At 37.0% G+C, this 17,635-nt stretch overlaps 1 protein-coding gene across 1 annotated transcript in view; it reads right to left on the minus strand.

Moving 5' to 3' along the window:
- Window positions 1–12,611: 12,611 nt before the first annotated feature.
- The window catches only part of SLC17A6 (solute carrier family 17 member 6), a 53,771-nt gene continuing 48,747 nt past the window's right edge, over window positions 12,612–17,635 (minus strand). Inside the window, exons 10-12 of the mRNA XM_060765819.2 lie at window positions 16,199–16,309; window positions 15,873–16,000; window positions 12,612–14,948 (exon numbers count right to left, since the gene is read on the minus strand). Of these exons, the coding sequence (XP_060621802.1) occupies window positions 14,613–14,948; window positions 15,873–16,000; window positions 16,199–16,309 (575 nt within the window). The 3' untranslated portion in view covers window positions 12,612–14,612. The remainder of the gene's footprint in view (window positions 14,949–15,872; window positions 16,001–16,198; window positions 16,310–17,635) is intronic.

Below are 17,635 nucleotides of genomic sequence, written 5' to 3' on the forward strand. Positions count from 1 at the left end.
GACTAACACTCTGGAAATCAGAGTTCAAATCTCTATTCAGCCATGGAAATCCACTGGTTGGTGACCTTGGGCTAATCACACTCTCTTAACCTCAGAAAAAGTCAAAGGCAAAGTCTTTCTGAACGTATGTCAAGTAAATCCATTATAGGATTTCCATAAGTTGGAAATTAATTGAAGGTATGCACCTGAATTGTGCATTATTGTCCTTTGCAGTTGATTGTGTGATTATCCATTTGGTTGTACAGTGTCATTTTTTCTGTAACAGGTTGGCATAGCATTACTGACTAGATATAACTCTGAAAGCATAAATATACTCTATATGGTGCAGAGCAACAGATTTAAATTCCAGGAACAGAGATTCTACCTAAACATTAGGAAACATTTCCCAATGTTAAGAGCTGTTCCACAGTGGAATATGTTGCCTTAAGGCATATTGGAGTGTCTTTCTATGGAGCATTTTAAACAGAGGCTAGATGGCCATCTATCAGGACTGTTTTGATTGAGTGTTTGTGCACAGGAGGAAGTTGGTTTGGACAGCCCTTGTGCTCTCTTCCAACTCTATGACTTACTGTGGAATTGGCTACCACTGATGATGTTTTGATGACTATCCGTTTAGATGGATACAAGTCATAATGTTTTTATTTTTATTTTTTCTGCAGGACCAAAGTCAGCATGCCTCTGAATTCCAGGAACTGGGAAATAACATTAGAAGTGAGCTTTTGATTTACTGATTGAATTTCTCTCTGTGTCTGTCTGAATGTAATCCATGCTATGGACTTTGAAATGCATTTCCATACCACGAAAAGCAGTGTCAGAAGAAAAAAAAAGAAATCTGGTTTAATACAGACTCTTCTTATAAAAACTCTATGTCTACATGTTGCTATCTTCCACATCAAGCCTCAGGTTTGTGAAGCCCCACAGAGTCCCACCAGAAGTGCCTTGATGTCATGTGATGGCCTTTGTGGGGCTCTCGTGAGGCTCTGTTTCCACACCAGATGGAAACAGATCTCTAAAGCTGTCTGGTGAGGATTCAAGAGTCAGCATGAGTTTCTAAAACACAATTTATGCCAAACCAATCTCTATCTATCTATCTATCTATCTATCTATCTATCTATCGATTTCAGTGAGGCTTCTTATAAAGTCACCCACTATATTGTATATAAACAGACGAAATATTGCTTACACAATGGCATTTCTGAATGGATTTGTAAATTCTGGACAGATCAAATCCAGAGAGTACTCAATAATGAAACCTCTTCATCCAGGAGAGAATTGACTGGTGGGGTGTCACGGGATGTCCTTGTTCAATGTTTATAAATGACTTGAATGATGAGTTAGATGGCATGCTTATTACCTGGAATACTGTGTCTAGTTCTAGATATTGCTAGTAAAAAATAATATTGATAAGATGAAATGTGTCTGAAGGAGGGCAACCAAGATGGGAAAAGGCCTGGAGCCTAGGATCTTTGAATAATAGTTTAGATATGTTTATGCATAGCCTGGAGAAGAGAAGATTGAGATGTGATAGTTATATAACTATATATATAACTATGTCATGCAGATACATTCTGCATGACTATGTCTACATTCTGCATGACTATGTCTGCATGACTATATGACTATGTCATGCAGATACATTCTTAATACCAAGATATGTCATTTTCTTTAAATAGAAAGAAGCTTAGCAAAGGTCAGTGAAGTTGCCTGAAATGGATGTCACCAGATGGAAATATGGAAGGAGGAGGCTATTTTGGACCCATTTACAATATACAGTTACAATACTGAAATCTTGTGGTTTTTAGTTTGGTGAGGTACTAGAAAACTGTCTGTTTGTGAAATCCCAACATTGCAAAGGATGGAACCATGGATGTTAAAGTGGAAGCTTAGTGTTGTAATTGTGTAGTGTGAAAGGCCCCCTTGTTTTGTAAGAGAAGAGGAAGATAGAGGCATGAATATGTATGGAAGCGGGATGGTGTAAATCACTTTCCTCTGTCTGAGGACCACAAAAATGGCCTTGAAGTCTATGGGTTACATTAGTCCCTCACATATTTTGTGCAATTTATGGGCGGATAAATATGAAGAGGTCAGTGTTGGTGTCCTGCTGGCTTACTAATTAATATGTTGTGATGTAATGGTTGCTGTGAGCTGCATATTAAGCATATTATATAAATCCCAGGAATGGCATTACCCAACTTCAAGGGATTTCAAGAGTGGGTATTAAAATCTTAATGTTCCAGCATTAGGATGAGAACACTGGCAATGTTTGTGTGTATGTGTGTTCATCTTAGTAAGAGCCCTGAAGGCTGTTTGCTGGTAGACTGACTAATTCACAAAGTGACATTAGCTTCTAGCTTGCAGATATGCTTTGGTGTCAACTGTTATGTAAGGTTTCAATTAACTGACATTTAGAGACCAGTGTCTGCATCTAGCAAGGACTCATGACAATCCTATTAATAAGGGTTTGCATCAACCTTTCGATATCATGTAATTTTACCCTACCCTTTCCAGATAGAAAATGGGAACTGATTTGTCTGAAAACATATTTCTTTTTCTAAGCATTGTTGAAGAGCCAAAGTTTTCAAATATTGAGAGACAAGACAGTAATCTGACAAGCCGAAAGGCATTCTGGGGGAAATGTGTCAACTATCACATTGCTTCTGTCACAGGCCAAATTTTAAACAGGGGACTACCCATCTTTATAGAATATGAATGAAATTTTATGTATAGTGTTGTAGTCGAAAACATTTCTTCACTCCTTTCTGTGGAGGAACAGATCTTTCTGCTATATAAGACCATGACTCCATGTGTCTCCACTGTTATATTTGTGAATATGCAATCCACAATTTTGATACCTATATGACCAGGGATAATGGGAAAAATCTAGCTGCTATTTAACCATGCATAGATTCTTACACCAAAATGGTTGAACATTTGTGCGTGCTATGTTTGCATTTCAGGGATGTTGAAGCAGATGCATATACATATGAGATGCACATGAGATGTGCATTCAGTTGTATTAATTTATATGCTGTTCAACACAAGCCTCACATAGCATAATCAATGTGTATTTCCACATGTGGATATTTACATTATCACATGGAGAGATTTATATCGATAACCCTGTAATAGGAGGATCTTGGTCAACACTTTCATGGGGAGCCATGACAATATCTCAGTCTAACCTGATCATAAAGTAGTATGTGATGCAGACATTGAATACAGAGACTAGAACCATTCAGCTCAGGCCCGTAGCCAGGCTTTCGATTTGGGGGGGGGGGGGGCTGAGTTTGTTTTGGGGAGGGGGGGTGAGTCTGAGTGAAAGAGGGTCTACCCTAGCAAACCTTTTGTATCGTTACCCCAATACCCCCATGCATATGGGATATATTGAGTATGGTGATCAGATCATGATATGAATAAACATAACAGTTTAAATAATGCACCAGTAAGGCCTTTTCACGAACCACCATGAGAATTTCGGTGGCGTGCAAACATACATACATACATACGTGTGTGTGCTTTTATACCTTCTTCTGAATGTTTTTAGAAGCATTGCTAAATTTGAAATGTATATTGTTTTATTATTTGTATAAGACCATGACTCCATTATTATTTAGTAATGTGGCTGTTCACCAATATTTACAGAGAAATCATTCCTGCATATCAATCTGATATAAACATATACCTCTTCAGATACCATCATGTTAGGGACATACACAAGTGTACATTCACTTTATGGCTGCGTCTGTGCATGGTTGTGTTGTTGCTGTTATATAGGTTGGTATTGTCTTCCATCCTCCCCATTGGCCAAAGCCCACTCTAGGACTCACAGGTCATTGTTGGTGGATAGCATTAGGACTGGAGAAACATCTATGGTGTCTTGATGTATATCAGAGGTACATGTTACCACTGTTTCTAGCTGTGGCATATAGCTAGATGTTTCTTTGATCCCTCCCTCCACTCTCTGCCAGGCACAGAGTAACTGTTCAGGGGCATTATCCCCGCACAACCATGAGTCCTCGGGGTGGGGACAGAAGAGCCATACTAGAATTCTCTTTTTCTCCTGGCAATAAGTCATTGATGCAGACTGTGGCAATGTGGCAAAATTGTACTTGCTGGAAGAAATCCTAAACCTTTTTTGGCTTTAGAATGCCAAATTGATATTAAATGAGATTATGTATTTTAAAAAGTTTTCATGACCATCCATTTTGTAGGCTTGTGTTATGAGAGGGCTCAAAAACTACAGATGCAACTCAAATGGGCAGTCTTACAGGGACTCTTAAACTTAATTTGCAGTTTGATATATGTTATCTCACATATGGCTGTGTACATGCAGCCATATGTGGATATATGATCCCCCATAGATCCAACATAATGCAGAAGCAGACTTCATGTGCAGAATGGCATTATATCATTTACGCATATCCTAATGCTGGAGTGTTCCGTGTGCACATGTGGCAAGAGGCCTTCTTTTAATGTGTTGGCTCCAAAGGTTACTCTTTGAAAACCAACTGTCTCTTGAGCAGTGGGATGAAAGAAAAGGCACACTCCAGCATCCCAAAGGAATAACCAACAATAGCACAACTTCAAAGCCCATTGTAGCTGTGCTACTATACACCAGGGAACATAGTATCTGCAGATCAAGAGAACGATGAATATAAATTTGTTGCTACATGGCAATTCCTATATTACTATAGTGAATTGAAAAAAATGTAGTGTGTTGCTATAAGAATTCTCAATTTACATAACTGCTACATTAAAATTATCTCTGCCATTTGGGGATGGGAAACTATTCTGGAGACTGGCTCTTTCTGTGTTTCCTTCCCTCTCTCCTCTTAGATGCAATATTGCTTTGAGATGAAATAGGAGAAAAGAGAATTTTGAAAACCTTATGAATGAATTATTATGAATATTTGGCTGTGTTATTCTTTTGGGGCTCTGTTACTGTCTCCAAAATATAGACGATGTAAATGGAGAATGTTTATAAACTCTTTAATAAAATACTAACAATGGCAACAACATGCTTTCTAGAAGGTTACCTGAGTTAGTCCAAAGCAGCCAGACAACTATGAAGCTTGTGATTTCCTTAAATACTGCATTCATTGTTTGTGAGAATTGCAGTTGTGTAGGTTTTTTTATCTTTTGAGTGGAAGTGCTGGATTGCTGTTATTGATGTAAAGATAAGCTGCAAATTTATTCCAATCAGAGTCCCAAGTGTAAATCAATAATTCATCCATCTGCATCTTCTTGCACTTTGCAGGCTATCCCAAACTAAATTAATGGCTGCACATGACAGAATGACTCCACCACTGCCCCTGGGACAGTGATTACATTGCTCTGCAAATGACATAATGTCCCTCTGGTCCAATTTCCTGGTTACAGAACAGAAGCAAATTTATACTTAATATTAGCAAGATTGAAGAGTGCTCTTAAAGTCTCCCACATCAGAAACTTCTTGGCCTAAAGTATATTTCGCTTGGTATTGTCTAATGTGGAAATAGACAATAAGTAGACCAGGAATTACTGATATATCCCTGGTTGATCTCCAGTGGATCACCAAGGATCTAACAACTTCCAACAGACACACTAAAAACCATGTCCTGTCATATTGAAGATGAAAATGGAGCAAGCTTGTTTTCTGCTGCTTCAGGGACTAGGATACGGAGCAATGGATTCAAACAGCAGAAAAAGACATTCCACTTAAACATTGGAAAGAATATTCTGGTGGTAAGAACTGTTTGACAGTGGAATATATATTGCCCTAGAGTGTATTGGAAATTTTAAAACAAAAGTTGGATGTCTATCTCTCAAGAGTGCTTTGACTGTGGTCTCTTCTAACTTTATGATTCTTCAGGTAGCATGTTAAAAAGTATGTTTGCGTGGGAAATGACTTGTAAATTTCCTTCTGTTACTGATCCCAGAGAGAATAAGAGTGATGTAATGGTGTGAGCATTGGACTGTGACTCTGGAGACCAGGGCTTAAGTTCCTGTTCAACCACTGAAACTAATTGGATGACCTTATGAACGACACACTCTCTCAGATCTACAGGAAGGCCAAAACAAACCTTCCTCTTAACAAATCTTTCCAATCTCTCTACCCCCCAACTCCTAAACTTTTAGCTTGCGTGTATGTGTCTGAGCCTTCTTTTTTTGCACCTGAACCCCGAGGATGGACTTTGGGTTCTAGTCCATATAAGATACATCTCACAGACCTGAAATCTTTAGTCAACATTGACTGACAATAGTTTCCTAGGGCTTCAGCCACCAGCTTGATCCAGCTGTAACCAGAAAAAGCTGTACTGAGTTAAAACTGCACTCTCTTTTTTATGTAACACAGTCTTTTCTACTGAATTGCAGCTGTCTAATTCTAGGGATTTCAGTTAAACCACTTCGTGTCTCCAGATGTTGTTAGGTTGTAGTTATAATCAGCTCTAGCCAATGGTGAGCCTTGATGGAAGATATTGTGCAATAACATCTAGACCAGGGTTAGAAAATTCAACCAAGGACATATTTTTGTCCCTGGGTAATATAGGTAAATGTAAAGGTTTCTCCTGACATTAAGTCTAGTCATGTCTGTCTCTGGGGTGGTGGTGCTCATCTCCAGTTCTAAGCCAAAGAGCTGGCATTGTCCGCAGACACCTCCAAGGTCATGTGGTGAACATATACAAAACACAACACCCTTTCCTAAATAAATAACTTAAAATTAACTTTTGGTTATATAAAAAAAGTATTTTTAAAAGTTAAACAGCAGCAAGCCACAATCTATTCAAAAATTAATTTACTGCTCCTGGAAGTTGCCAGAAGAGTTAATTTGCCTCACAAATCCAGAACTTGAAGGGTATCTAAAATAAAGCACAAGATTACCAAAAATGTCAGTTTTATTGCAATGCTTCCTCTCTGAACCATGGGCTTAACAGTACTGAATGATAAATATGCTAGACATGTATTATCTATGTGGATAAATTTATGCTTGTCCTATATTTTGACACCTTTTTTATTTTTTAAAAAAGCAACAATTTAGCTCTTTAACAGCATTGCCTTCCATCTCTTCAGTGTTATTTGAAGAGTGCATGACTCATCAAAGGCCCAAATGTTTTCTAAATAATTCTATATAAAGAAAGACATAATAAAAGTAGGTAGAAGATACAAAAGCTGACTGGCAGATGAATGCTATATTTAATATTTGTATGAGAAACTCATTGCCTTAAATAAATAGATTTCAAACTGTTGCCTTTGGCTTCATTTCCCCCATTTCTCTAAAAAGACAAAATATTGAAACTTAACAACACCAACACAATTTGCTTTGTTATATGACTTGATTGGAAAATAGTACCCATGGCCTTTTCAAAATTTTCATTTTCATTCTTGGCAGGATATGATCAATTTCTGGAAATGATTACTCAGTAAGGACATGCAAGGTTATTGATTAATTACTAGGTCAGCTCTGGGGCTCACCAACATGGATTGACATTATAAGCAGAAGCAATATGCAGTTTCTAAGGGTTCAGCTTTATTCCAAGGAGTGGATTGGTTTTCTGGGAAATCATTTCCCAAATTTTAGGCTGAACAAATCATAACAGCTTTAAAGCAATAGGCCAATCACTAAGCTGTCCACACAAATAAAAACCAATCAACAAAGTTTTAGTTGGGATCAATCTGTCATTGTAGGATTTGCATTTCATTCTGTTAAATGCTTTTTTTTTCATGTCAGGAGCGACTTGAGAAACGGCAAGTCACTTCTGGTGTGAGAGAATTGGCTGCCTGCAAGAACATTGCCCAGGGGATGCCCAGATGTTTTAATGTTTTACCATCCTTGTGGGAGGTTCTCTTATGTCCCTGCACAGGGAGCCGGAGCTGACAGAGGAAGCTCATCCCAGATTCAAACCTCTGAACTGTCAATCTTCAGTCCTGCCAGCACAAGGATTTAATTCATTGCACCAACAGGAGCTCCCGTTAAATGCTGCAGCACAGAGATATAGCTAGAAGATGAGTTTGTGGCTGTATCTCATCTAGAATTATTTAGGGATGCTTAGTTATGAATAAACATAAATAAGATTGGAATAAGATAAAACTGAAAATGCTACTTAATGTTTGAATTTAACTTGATTGAGTCACAATGCCACTTTGTTTACTTCATATACAGGGCTATGGTAAATTACAGAATTGATTAAACATCAGATTACATTCAATTCATTTCAGACCCTGAAACTTGACAGCTACTGCTTAGATAGCACCCAAGTATCTTTGGCCCCGCTGTCCTTTAATTGCAGGGCATTTATATTTTGATAGAGCCATCCTGTTGCTCAAATAGGATGTCCATGGGAGCATTGATTTTCCCTTCCTTGTCTAGTTGTGATGTTTTGTTCAGAGCAGTTCACTGTTGATGAAAAACTCTGCTGCTTTTGCTCCTGGCAGTGTAGATTTTTCCTGCTTGTGCATTACTTTGAGGTTTCTTGTCTGAGCTACCTCAAAATTGCAACTGATTCAATTGCCACTCATGAAGGTTGTTTAGAAATTGCCATTCTGTTAGGAGACCAAGGAAACTTTTTTCTTGGCACCCTGACCATAGAGGAGCTAAAACACCAAATGTCTGGACTTGTGCTTTCTCTATTACAGAGCAAGATTATTATCACAATGATGTCTCACCAGTAGGATAAAGCTAACCTGTTTCACAATGAAGTAAAGAAGAGCTTAAATAGTTCCCCTGATGTAAAATCCATGTAATTGTGTACAGTGCCTCTCTGTTCTGCTTACTTCAATCTTAAACTCTTTACTGTCATGAGGACTTCAGTCCCAAAATCATAAAAAGTAGAACCTTTGAAGAGAAATGCATACCTATTACCTAAGTCTTACATACTTATTAAATGCCATGGAATAATATGTATTATGCTTGATGTTATAGGAGACTATCATTGAATGAAATGTATGTATATTATTGCCTGGTACTACTTGGAAGAAAGGGGACTACTGAGCAATTATCATGGAGCCAATCCAGTGTGGCAAATGCCAGAGTGACCCTGGGATGATTTAGATGGCCACCCTTATTCTACTCATCATGGCAGCCAGCAGGCATTACATGAATTGTGCCAATTGATTATTGCCTGGAATGATGTCAGTTGGGGAACCAGATCTACATGGGAGAAGGGAGGCAAGACAGCATTACACAACGTTGCTGAGCATTACACGATAGTTCATTGTGGTTTTTGTCACATAACTGATTGAATAGCTGTAGGATCTAGTATATGTAGTTGCCTAAATGTCTGCCTTTCTATGGGAACCAGTACATGAAGCATACATGTCAAAAATTATCCTGTTCTCTTGAGTATAGTACATGAATATATTGAGGTGTTTTCTGTGATACTGCATAATGGTTTTAAAATCATTTCAACTATGATTTTGATCAATTTACCATCCATGGATGAGGAATGCTTTAGACCAGTTCAACTATGAGCTTTAGACCAATTCAACTATGCTCAGCAGAGCTCTAGCAGAGATATTGGGAAACTCAGTGCATGTGATTCATGGTTGTAGTAGTATCCTAAGGCAGCTGATAATTAAACACATGGTGATGCAGTTGTAATATGTCATTTATATCCTTATGGGATTTATAAACTTTAGGTAAAATAAAAAGCTTTCATGGGACAGCAGTTAATAGCTGCAGGTAACAGTAGAATATGAGCACACACACACACACACACACACACACACACATATATATATATATTCTACTGTTACCTGCAGCCATTAACTGCTGTCCCATGAACGCTTTTTATATATATATTCCAGTAGTTCCAAGGCTAAGCCGAAAAGGAACAAAACCCTTTTTTATCTCTCTGTGGCAGTGACTTGAAATGACAATTTGATCTTTCAAATATTGCAGCTTTCATCTGTGACATTTCCTCCACAACCAGCATTTGTTCCTGCTCTTTATTTCCTACTGAAATAGCACTTCTTCTGACCTGCAGATATTCTTTTGTGGCTGCTATTCCTTTTATGTCTATTACCTCAGAGAATGTTTTCCTTCCATTTATATAAAAAGGAGTCTCCTGTGGAATTTATTGTATTTTTACAATTGTGACCTCCAATTGTGGAAAACATAAAGACATATACAAAATTTATGCTGAGCCCAAAACAAATTAAAATAATGGGATGGAGGGGAGAGGCTTAACTGTCAAATAGCATGCTCTATAAGAACTATACCAGGCAGTTAAAAAATTGCCCCTTCAGATGTGCTAGCCAACAATTCCCATCGGGCCTACTTGATTTCATCAGGAATATGGGATTGTGAGAGCTATAGTCCAAACTATCCGAATGACCACAAATTCCCATCTCTACATTAGACCAAGTGTTATCTATATATGTGCTTTGCCATTCCAAACATATATGATAGAAGTCCTATTGTATTAATAAGCAGTCTGGTGTGTTCAACATCCTGTTTCTCATAAAAAAGGTCAATAGGATCTGAAAAGCTTCATAGTCAGAACACTAATTGTTTCCTAACAGATGTTACTAGCATATTTCTTCTGAAACCAGGAGGTTTTATTGTTGTGACCATTATCCATTAATTTCATAAAGGATCTATCACCAATCTTCCTACTGTTCAAAAAATGGGAAAGTTACTTTTTGGGCTGCTGGTAGGATGATTCTGAGACTCGTATAACAACTAACCTTTTGCAATTCTTATCCTACTATTTGTAGAAGTAGTAGAAGCCTTCCTACAGTCCTTGTCTTGGTTTACTTGTGCATGTTTACTTGGTTTACTTGCTTTACTTGTGCATGTTTAGGATCAGAGTGGCCTATGATCCTATTCCTAGATAAGGAGAGTCCTTGCATGACCTATGGGAAGCTGTGCAATAGGCCTGGGCGGTTTCGTTTCGTTAATTTGTAATTCGTTAATAATTCGTTAATTTTTTCAATTGCAAAACGATAACGAACCATTCTGGAGCAATTATTTAAAAAAACAAATTTTTAAATACGTTTTGTAAATGCTTCATATTTTGTTATTGTGTTCGTTTTGTTATTGTTTTGAGGTCGTTTCGTTATTATTTCCGCATGTCTGGGCCAGTTTTATGGTTTAATTAGTGAAAAAAAATTATAATATCACACCAACAGTCAACAACAGAGGGAGAGGGAAGCTTCAGAAGTTTTTGGAGGTTTTTTAGCGTATTTCGCGGTCGCGTCCGCCATTAACGAATCGGTTCGTTATTGTTTCGGAAATCGATTCGTTAATTTTTTACCATTTACAAAATTTCGTAAATATCGAACTTTTTTAAGGGAAAATTTTGTAATTATTTTAAATATCGAAACAAAAAAAACCCCCAAATACAAATCGATTTTAGAAACAAATTTTTCCGTTGTTACCCAGGCCTACTGTGCAATATTACAAATATAGGTGTGTTCAGCTCTGACTACTGACTTTACACAGTATTGGGATGATGCCACCAGGTATGGATGAAGAATCTTAGGTCTTTTAAGTACAAGGTAAAAAAATCAGTCCAGCCTTAAAACTGAATAATTGCGATAATTTGCTTATAAGGAAAGTACAATCCATACTGGCCTTCTGTTAGTCCTAACTAGAGTGGAAAAACTGAGTCAAATCAATTCAACTCTGTGTTGAGCCATATTTCAACAATGGGTCTACTCTAGGGGAGATTACATAAAAATATTCTAATCACTGCCGGTTTCCATTCTGATATGACTATTGGTCTAGAAAGCCAAAAACCAGAGATTGCCCTACCTGGGCACCTCAATAAATCTTTTGCTACCTGCCTGGAGTTGTCAAGAACCAGAGGGGATCTAAAACTCTCATATACATGATGGATTGAATTTGGATTGACAGATTATATGCAGGATTTCTTTAAAATAATATTGGTCCAAAACACTTTGCTACCAAAATTAAAGGATAACGATCCTTCATTCTAGGTGCAATAGCTGCTTGGATTAGCATCTGAGTCTTATCTTATAACTGCTAATGGGATAGCATCTTTTTCTAAACCTGAATGCAGCAGTGTAATTCAGTGTGCATAAGATAGACCAGGAGCCACATTTCTGAGGGCCCTTCCACACATCCATATAACTCAGAATATCAAGGAAGAAAATCCCTCAATATCTGCTTTAAACTGGGTTATCTGAGATCACACTGCCATATATTCCATTTCAAAGCAGATAATGTGGGATTTTATTCAGCATGTGGAAGGGACCTAAGAGAGAGAAAAGGGGGAACAACTGAGGTGTGCTGTTAGTTCCTCCCTACTCCTGCATCTACTGCCTGAGATGGCTGTCCCTTTTGGTGTTATGGTGGGAAAATCATTAAGGACTCCATGATATGAGAAGATGTTGCTTCACCTACCAGTTCTGTCATCATCTTGCTAAATCTTCATTACAGCACTCTGATGATCTGTCCGGTCACTTTGAGATGGGATAGTCACTTCTCTCCTCCCTCCCCCTCCCCCCGCTCCCAGTAGATTTAAGTAAGTGTTCTCTAGCTGTGGACCAAGGAGGTTTCCATCAGTCTTCAGGTTATGGGGTACTGTGTGAACTACATCATTATGGTAAACTGGTAAGAGAACTAGTTCAAGTAGGATATTTCTGAAGAAATCACAAAATGCTTTTTTATATATAAAAGGATAAATAGAGCATTTATTAACACTTTTTTTGCAGCAACGAAAGTGACACAGTCCACGTCTTCTCACAGCAAAAGCTATGGCCACATTTTACATCACTCTGAGGCACAAAGCAAAATATATAATTGATTTGTTTCTCCAGGTCAAAGTATGGTTTGCTTTATTAATTTCATTATTATTTAATAAAAGAAGAAAGAAGAAGAAAAACAACAACCCATGATGAGTTGTTTATTGCAGTAGCAGGGCCTTAAAATACTAGCAGAATACAAGGAGCAGATCAAAAAAATCCAAAATGGCTCTCTAACATATAATGATGGTTGTTTCATTGGAGTTGGGAAATGGAAACTTGTTAGAGCATTAAGTAGTTTGATCTTATAAAGAAGTTCATTGATGACTGGTCTGGTCTGTTTTGTATTGTTTAATATTATCCCAACTCTTCCATGGATCTATAACAAGCTCTGTAGTGACAGTAACAAAGAGATTAAAAGAGCATGCACTCAGGAGTACATGACACTTATTGCTTGGTACACTAACATTGCAACTCTTTCCAAATTATACTTCAGAAACACAAGGCTTTGCTAAATAACTTCTATTTTCTCAGGCTTCTTGAGCACTTCTATGACTATAGGAAGTCCATCCACACAGAAGGATGAACATGCTCCAGGAGGCCCTTTCAGTGTAACAAACAGAATTCTTGATCAAGGCAAAAACTGCAGTCCACTGACTATAAAACCAATGGCTTCCATTGATCTCAATGAATCCAAATTGTACTTGACCATTGTAGAATTTATACCCTTCCTACACCCAGACCTGGTTATATGCTACTTTTGGCTCACCATGAAGATTCTTGCTCATATTCAGTGCCCATTTATAATTCTATTTATTATTTGAAAGACAAATACACTTTTTAAAATTCAGAAATCTTTAAAATAGTACTATTTTCTATAATTATACAGTATCTTCAATAAACTATGACTTTATTTATATAATCGTGGCACAATATCCGAAAATATTTAACAAAAAACTATCCAAAATTAAACAAGTTTCTTGTCCCTTTCTTGCATTTATTTCAAAACTGGCTTCAAAAGGAATACATCCAGTTTGTTCAAGGGCTACTAGTTTTTTGCAGGATATTTTTCTTTGGATTGATTTGAAACTAATGGCCAGGAATTAACTTCAGGCAATGAGTACATCAATATTCCTTAATTTTGAATGTTATTTAACATTTTGTACGTTAGGTCAGACTAAATGCAAGGTTGTACTGGTTGGCATATGTAGGGAAGAACATGACACATACAATAGTTGTACGAGTCATAGATAATAGAAATAAAGTATTTGTGCCTTAAAACATTCAGGAAAAACAACCAGTTAAATCATCTATCACAGAGTAGCCTGCAGCATATAATCACAATAACTATACATTATATCTTAAATTGTTCTGTGAAGTCCCAATTCAACTCTCTTAAAAGGAAACTGAATTGGGAATGTAAAACAGAAGCTTATTCTCTAAGAAATCCTGGTTGTTGATCAACCATACATTGGCTTACATTGTACCAAGTAAACATGGATAACTTCACACAATCAATTTTATGACCTCTTTCAATATGGTGTAACAAATATGTAAGTGCATTTTAAACAATCAAGTAGATTTGGCTTTTTAAACGGAATAGTTGATGTCCCAACTTTGTTGGTAGTTGTGCTTTGATCCTTAGTTATGAGCCTTCAACTCATATATACTGCAAGTACCTAGTTTCCTTTGTAAATTTGACCAGATTAACTCTTAAAACTCTATAGAATGGAGACATCCAAATGGAAGTGATGAGATGTCACAAACTCATACAGATTGCACTTGAATGCTTTTTAGGTTTTTACAGTAAGACTGTCTTGACTGATATGTGTTTACATGTTTATACCACATTTGTGTGTGAGAGGGGTGCAAACAATCACAATGAATAAATCACAAACACTACAAAATATATCCAATATAGGCTGTTATGAATAATCATCTCCTTCCTTATAGCTATATGAGTCTTGTGCTTCTTCTTGTACAAATTCTTCTTTCTTCTCCCAACCATTTGGCCAACCACCATTGACCTGGGTCATAGCACCGTAAGATTTAGTGGTACCATAATTTACATAATTCTGAGTAATGTCCCCTGTTTCTTCATCAAGTTCATCTTCATGAATGAAGCCACATTTTTCATCACTTGTCTGTTCTGGGTCTGCCCATGGCTGTTTCTCTCCAGAAGCAAATATGCCATAGAATATGACTCCCCCATAATGGACCAAAGCAGCTATAAGAAAGACATACTGCCACTCTTCACGTGTCTATGAAAAAAAAAAGATCTAGGTATCAGAATGACTCTGAGCATTTCTCTGAACTTTAAATATTTTTATTCCAGATCTAATGCGGCTCTTCAGCTTCCATCGACCATCAGCTTTGGTTGCACTGAACAGGACTGGTTTTAATTGCAGACTTAAAACTTCTGAAGGGATGTGGTTGTCCATCCATACTGTAGATCTTATATTATCATCTTAATTATCGTTTAAATTAGCATTAACACTTATATTTTTGCTTTAAAGACATGGCAAAATTCACACTTTAACCTGTCATCTGTTTTCCTTCAGCAGTACAATGTAATCTTAGTCTACCAGCTATTACCTCTGTTGGAACTTGGTGAAGGAAATCTTTGTAGTTGAGGGAGTTGAAAAATGTAGTTTAGACAATAAAATATAGTAAGAAAATCTACAAAAACTCTGTTTTATTGGTTAATCCATTAATGTATTTTTTTTGTCATGTCAGGAGTGACTCCTGGTGTGAGAGAATTGGCCGTCTGTAAGGACATTGCCCAGGGGAAGCCTGGATGATTTGATGTTTTTATCATCCTTGTGGGAGGCTTCTCTCATGTCCCTGCATGAGGAGCTGGAGCTGATAGAGGGAGCTCATCCGCCTCTCCCCGGATTCGAACCTGTGACCTGTCGGTCTTCAGTCCTGCCAGCACAGGGGTTTAACCCACTGCGCCACCGGTGGCTCCATCATTAATGTATTAAACATTGGTTAATAAGAAAACCTATAGACCTTTTTCAAGGATAGAATGATATCACCATTATGGAAAAGTTAATATTAATTGACCTTTGCTATAGTGAGAACATAATCTGAATTTATTCTTTTAACCGGTACAACATTAATCTCCCCCCACCCCTCAAGAATTATTCCCGGCTATTTGAAAACTGTAATGTGATTAAACTTGCCTTGTTCTTTGTCATTGCTCCAACAATTATTGGACACACCATTCCAGACAATGTACCAACTCCATTTGATATCCCCATTAAGATGCTGGCATATCTTGGGGCAATATCTAAGTGGTTAACGTTGAATCCTGCAGCACAAAAATATGTTTATAAACTATTCAGCTGGTGCATTCTTTTCATTTGTTTGTTCATCTTGATTTGCCTTTTCACAGATGTTATTTGTTTTTTAACTTTCACTTAGTCTTGTTTGCAAGCTTATGCTTGGTCAGTTCTTGTTTTTGTTTATTGTGATGAAATAGTGGTATCAGTTTTAAAAAGTAACTTACCTGATATAGCAAATCCACTGAAACCCACAGCAAGCACTAAGAAGGAAATAGCCACACCTCTGGTATGAGAATATCCAACCACCAAGAGAAGAGTTGCTTCCATGCCAAAACCTTGGGAATAAAAAAAAATGAAACTTGTTAATTGTCCTTCAATATCTAGTAAAACTATAGGCAGCTAAACAGACAGACATATACACAGATTGATGCATTCCATCTGCTTAAGAAAGGCAATGATGAAATACAAACTTAATTAGTTCACTGACCTTTCCCACTGGCATGGGAGACATGTTATGTATGTATTTGCAAACCACTGACCACCTGCTGCAATGCAACCTGAGCCCTGCCACACGCACAATGGAGGACCTTCTTGCAGCAACACCAGAAGCACTCCAAGTGGCCAGATACTGGTCAAAGGACATTTAATCAACTACCAAACTCACAATTTTTGTATTTTGTCTGTTTGTTTGCTTTGTTCTGTTAGAAATGTAATATAATTTGACTGGCTGTCCTGACACGACAAATAAAAATAAATAAATTTATGTATTTGAATATTTCTGTTTTACCCTTCAATTACTTTCTGGGATTTGTGTATACAGTATTCAGAAGATGGAACAATTACAATGACTGTCTCAGTAATCCAGAGGAGCCAATTTGGCATCCCCCCCCCCAATTCCTCTGGCTTGATTCATACAGTATGCCTCCAACAAACCTTCATTCTCTTCTATGGAAACGTTCTGGATTACTGTGACAGTCAATTGTATGAAGAAATTGTGTCTTGACTATTTCTCTCCTCAAGCAACAGCATTGGCATATTATAAGGCAAGTGGCCAGGTCTTTCTTATAAATTCAATCTTTTCACACAATTCAGTTATTGCAGGAAGGAGAAATACTGTTGTTATAAATATGTTTGTTGTGTTAATATGTGATATAATAAGATGGGATATGATGTAATATAATGTAAAATCTAGTAATATTGTGCACGGTGTCATCAGTTAGGAGCCCCCCCTCCAGAACCAACTGCTGCTCTGAGATCAGAATGAAGAGAGAGGCCAGGAAGGCAGTTCCATCTTGTCTCCTGCACTGTGCTTATAATATAATATAATATAATATAATATAATATAATATAATATAATATAATACAATACAATACAATACAATATAATATAATATAATATATAAACATATAACATTGATAATATTATAATGTAATACAATATACTACTAATACAATGATATTATAATTATATATTTTATATTAAATGTAATATTACTAATAATATTACATTATAATGTTATAGTACAATGCAATATATAATATTAATATTGTGCTATGATCATAATATATTGTATTTACTTTTTACTTGTAAGCCGCTCTGAGTCCCCTTCGGGGTGAGAAGGGCAGCATATAAATGTCGTAAATAAATAAATATTTCTCAA

The sequence above is a fragment of the Anolis sagrei genome, chromosome 1 (genome assembly GCF_037176765.1).
Source record: "Anolis sagrei isolate rAnoSag1 chromosome 1, rAnoSag1.mat, whole genome shotgun sequence".
Lineage (NCBI taxonomy): Eukaryota > Metazoa > Chordata > Lepidosauria > Squamata > Dactyloidae > Anolis > Anolis sagrei.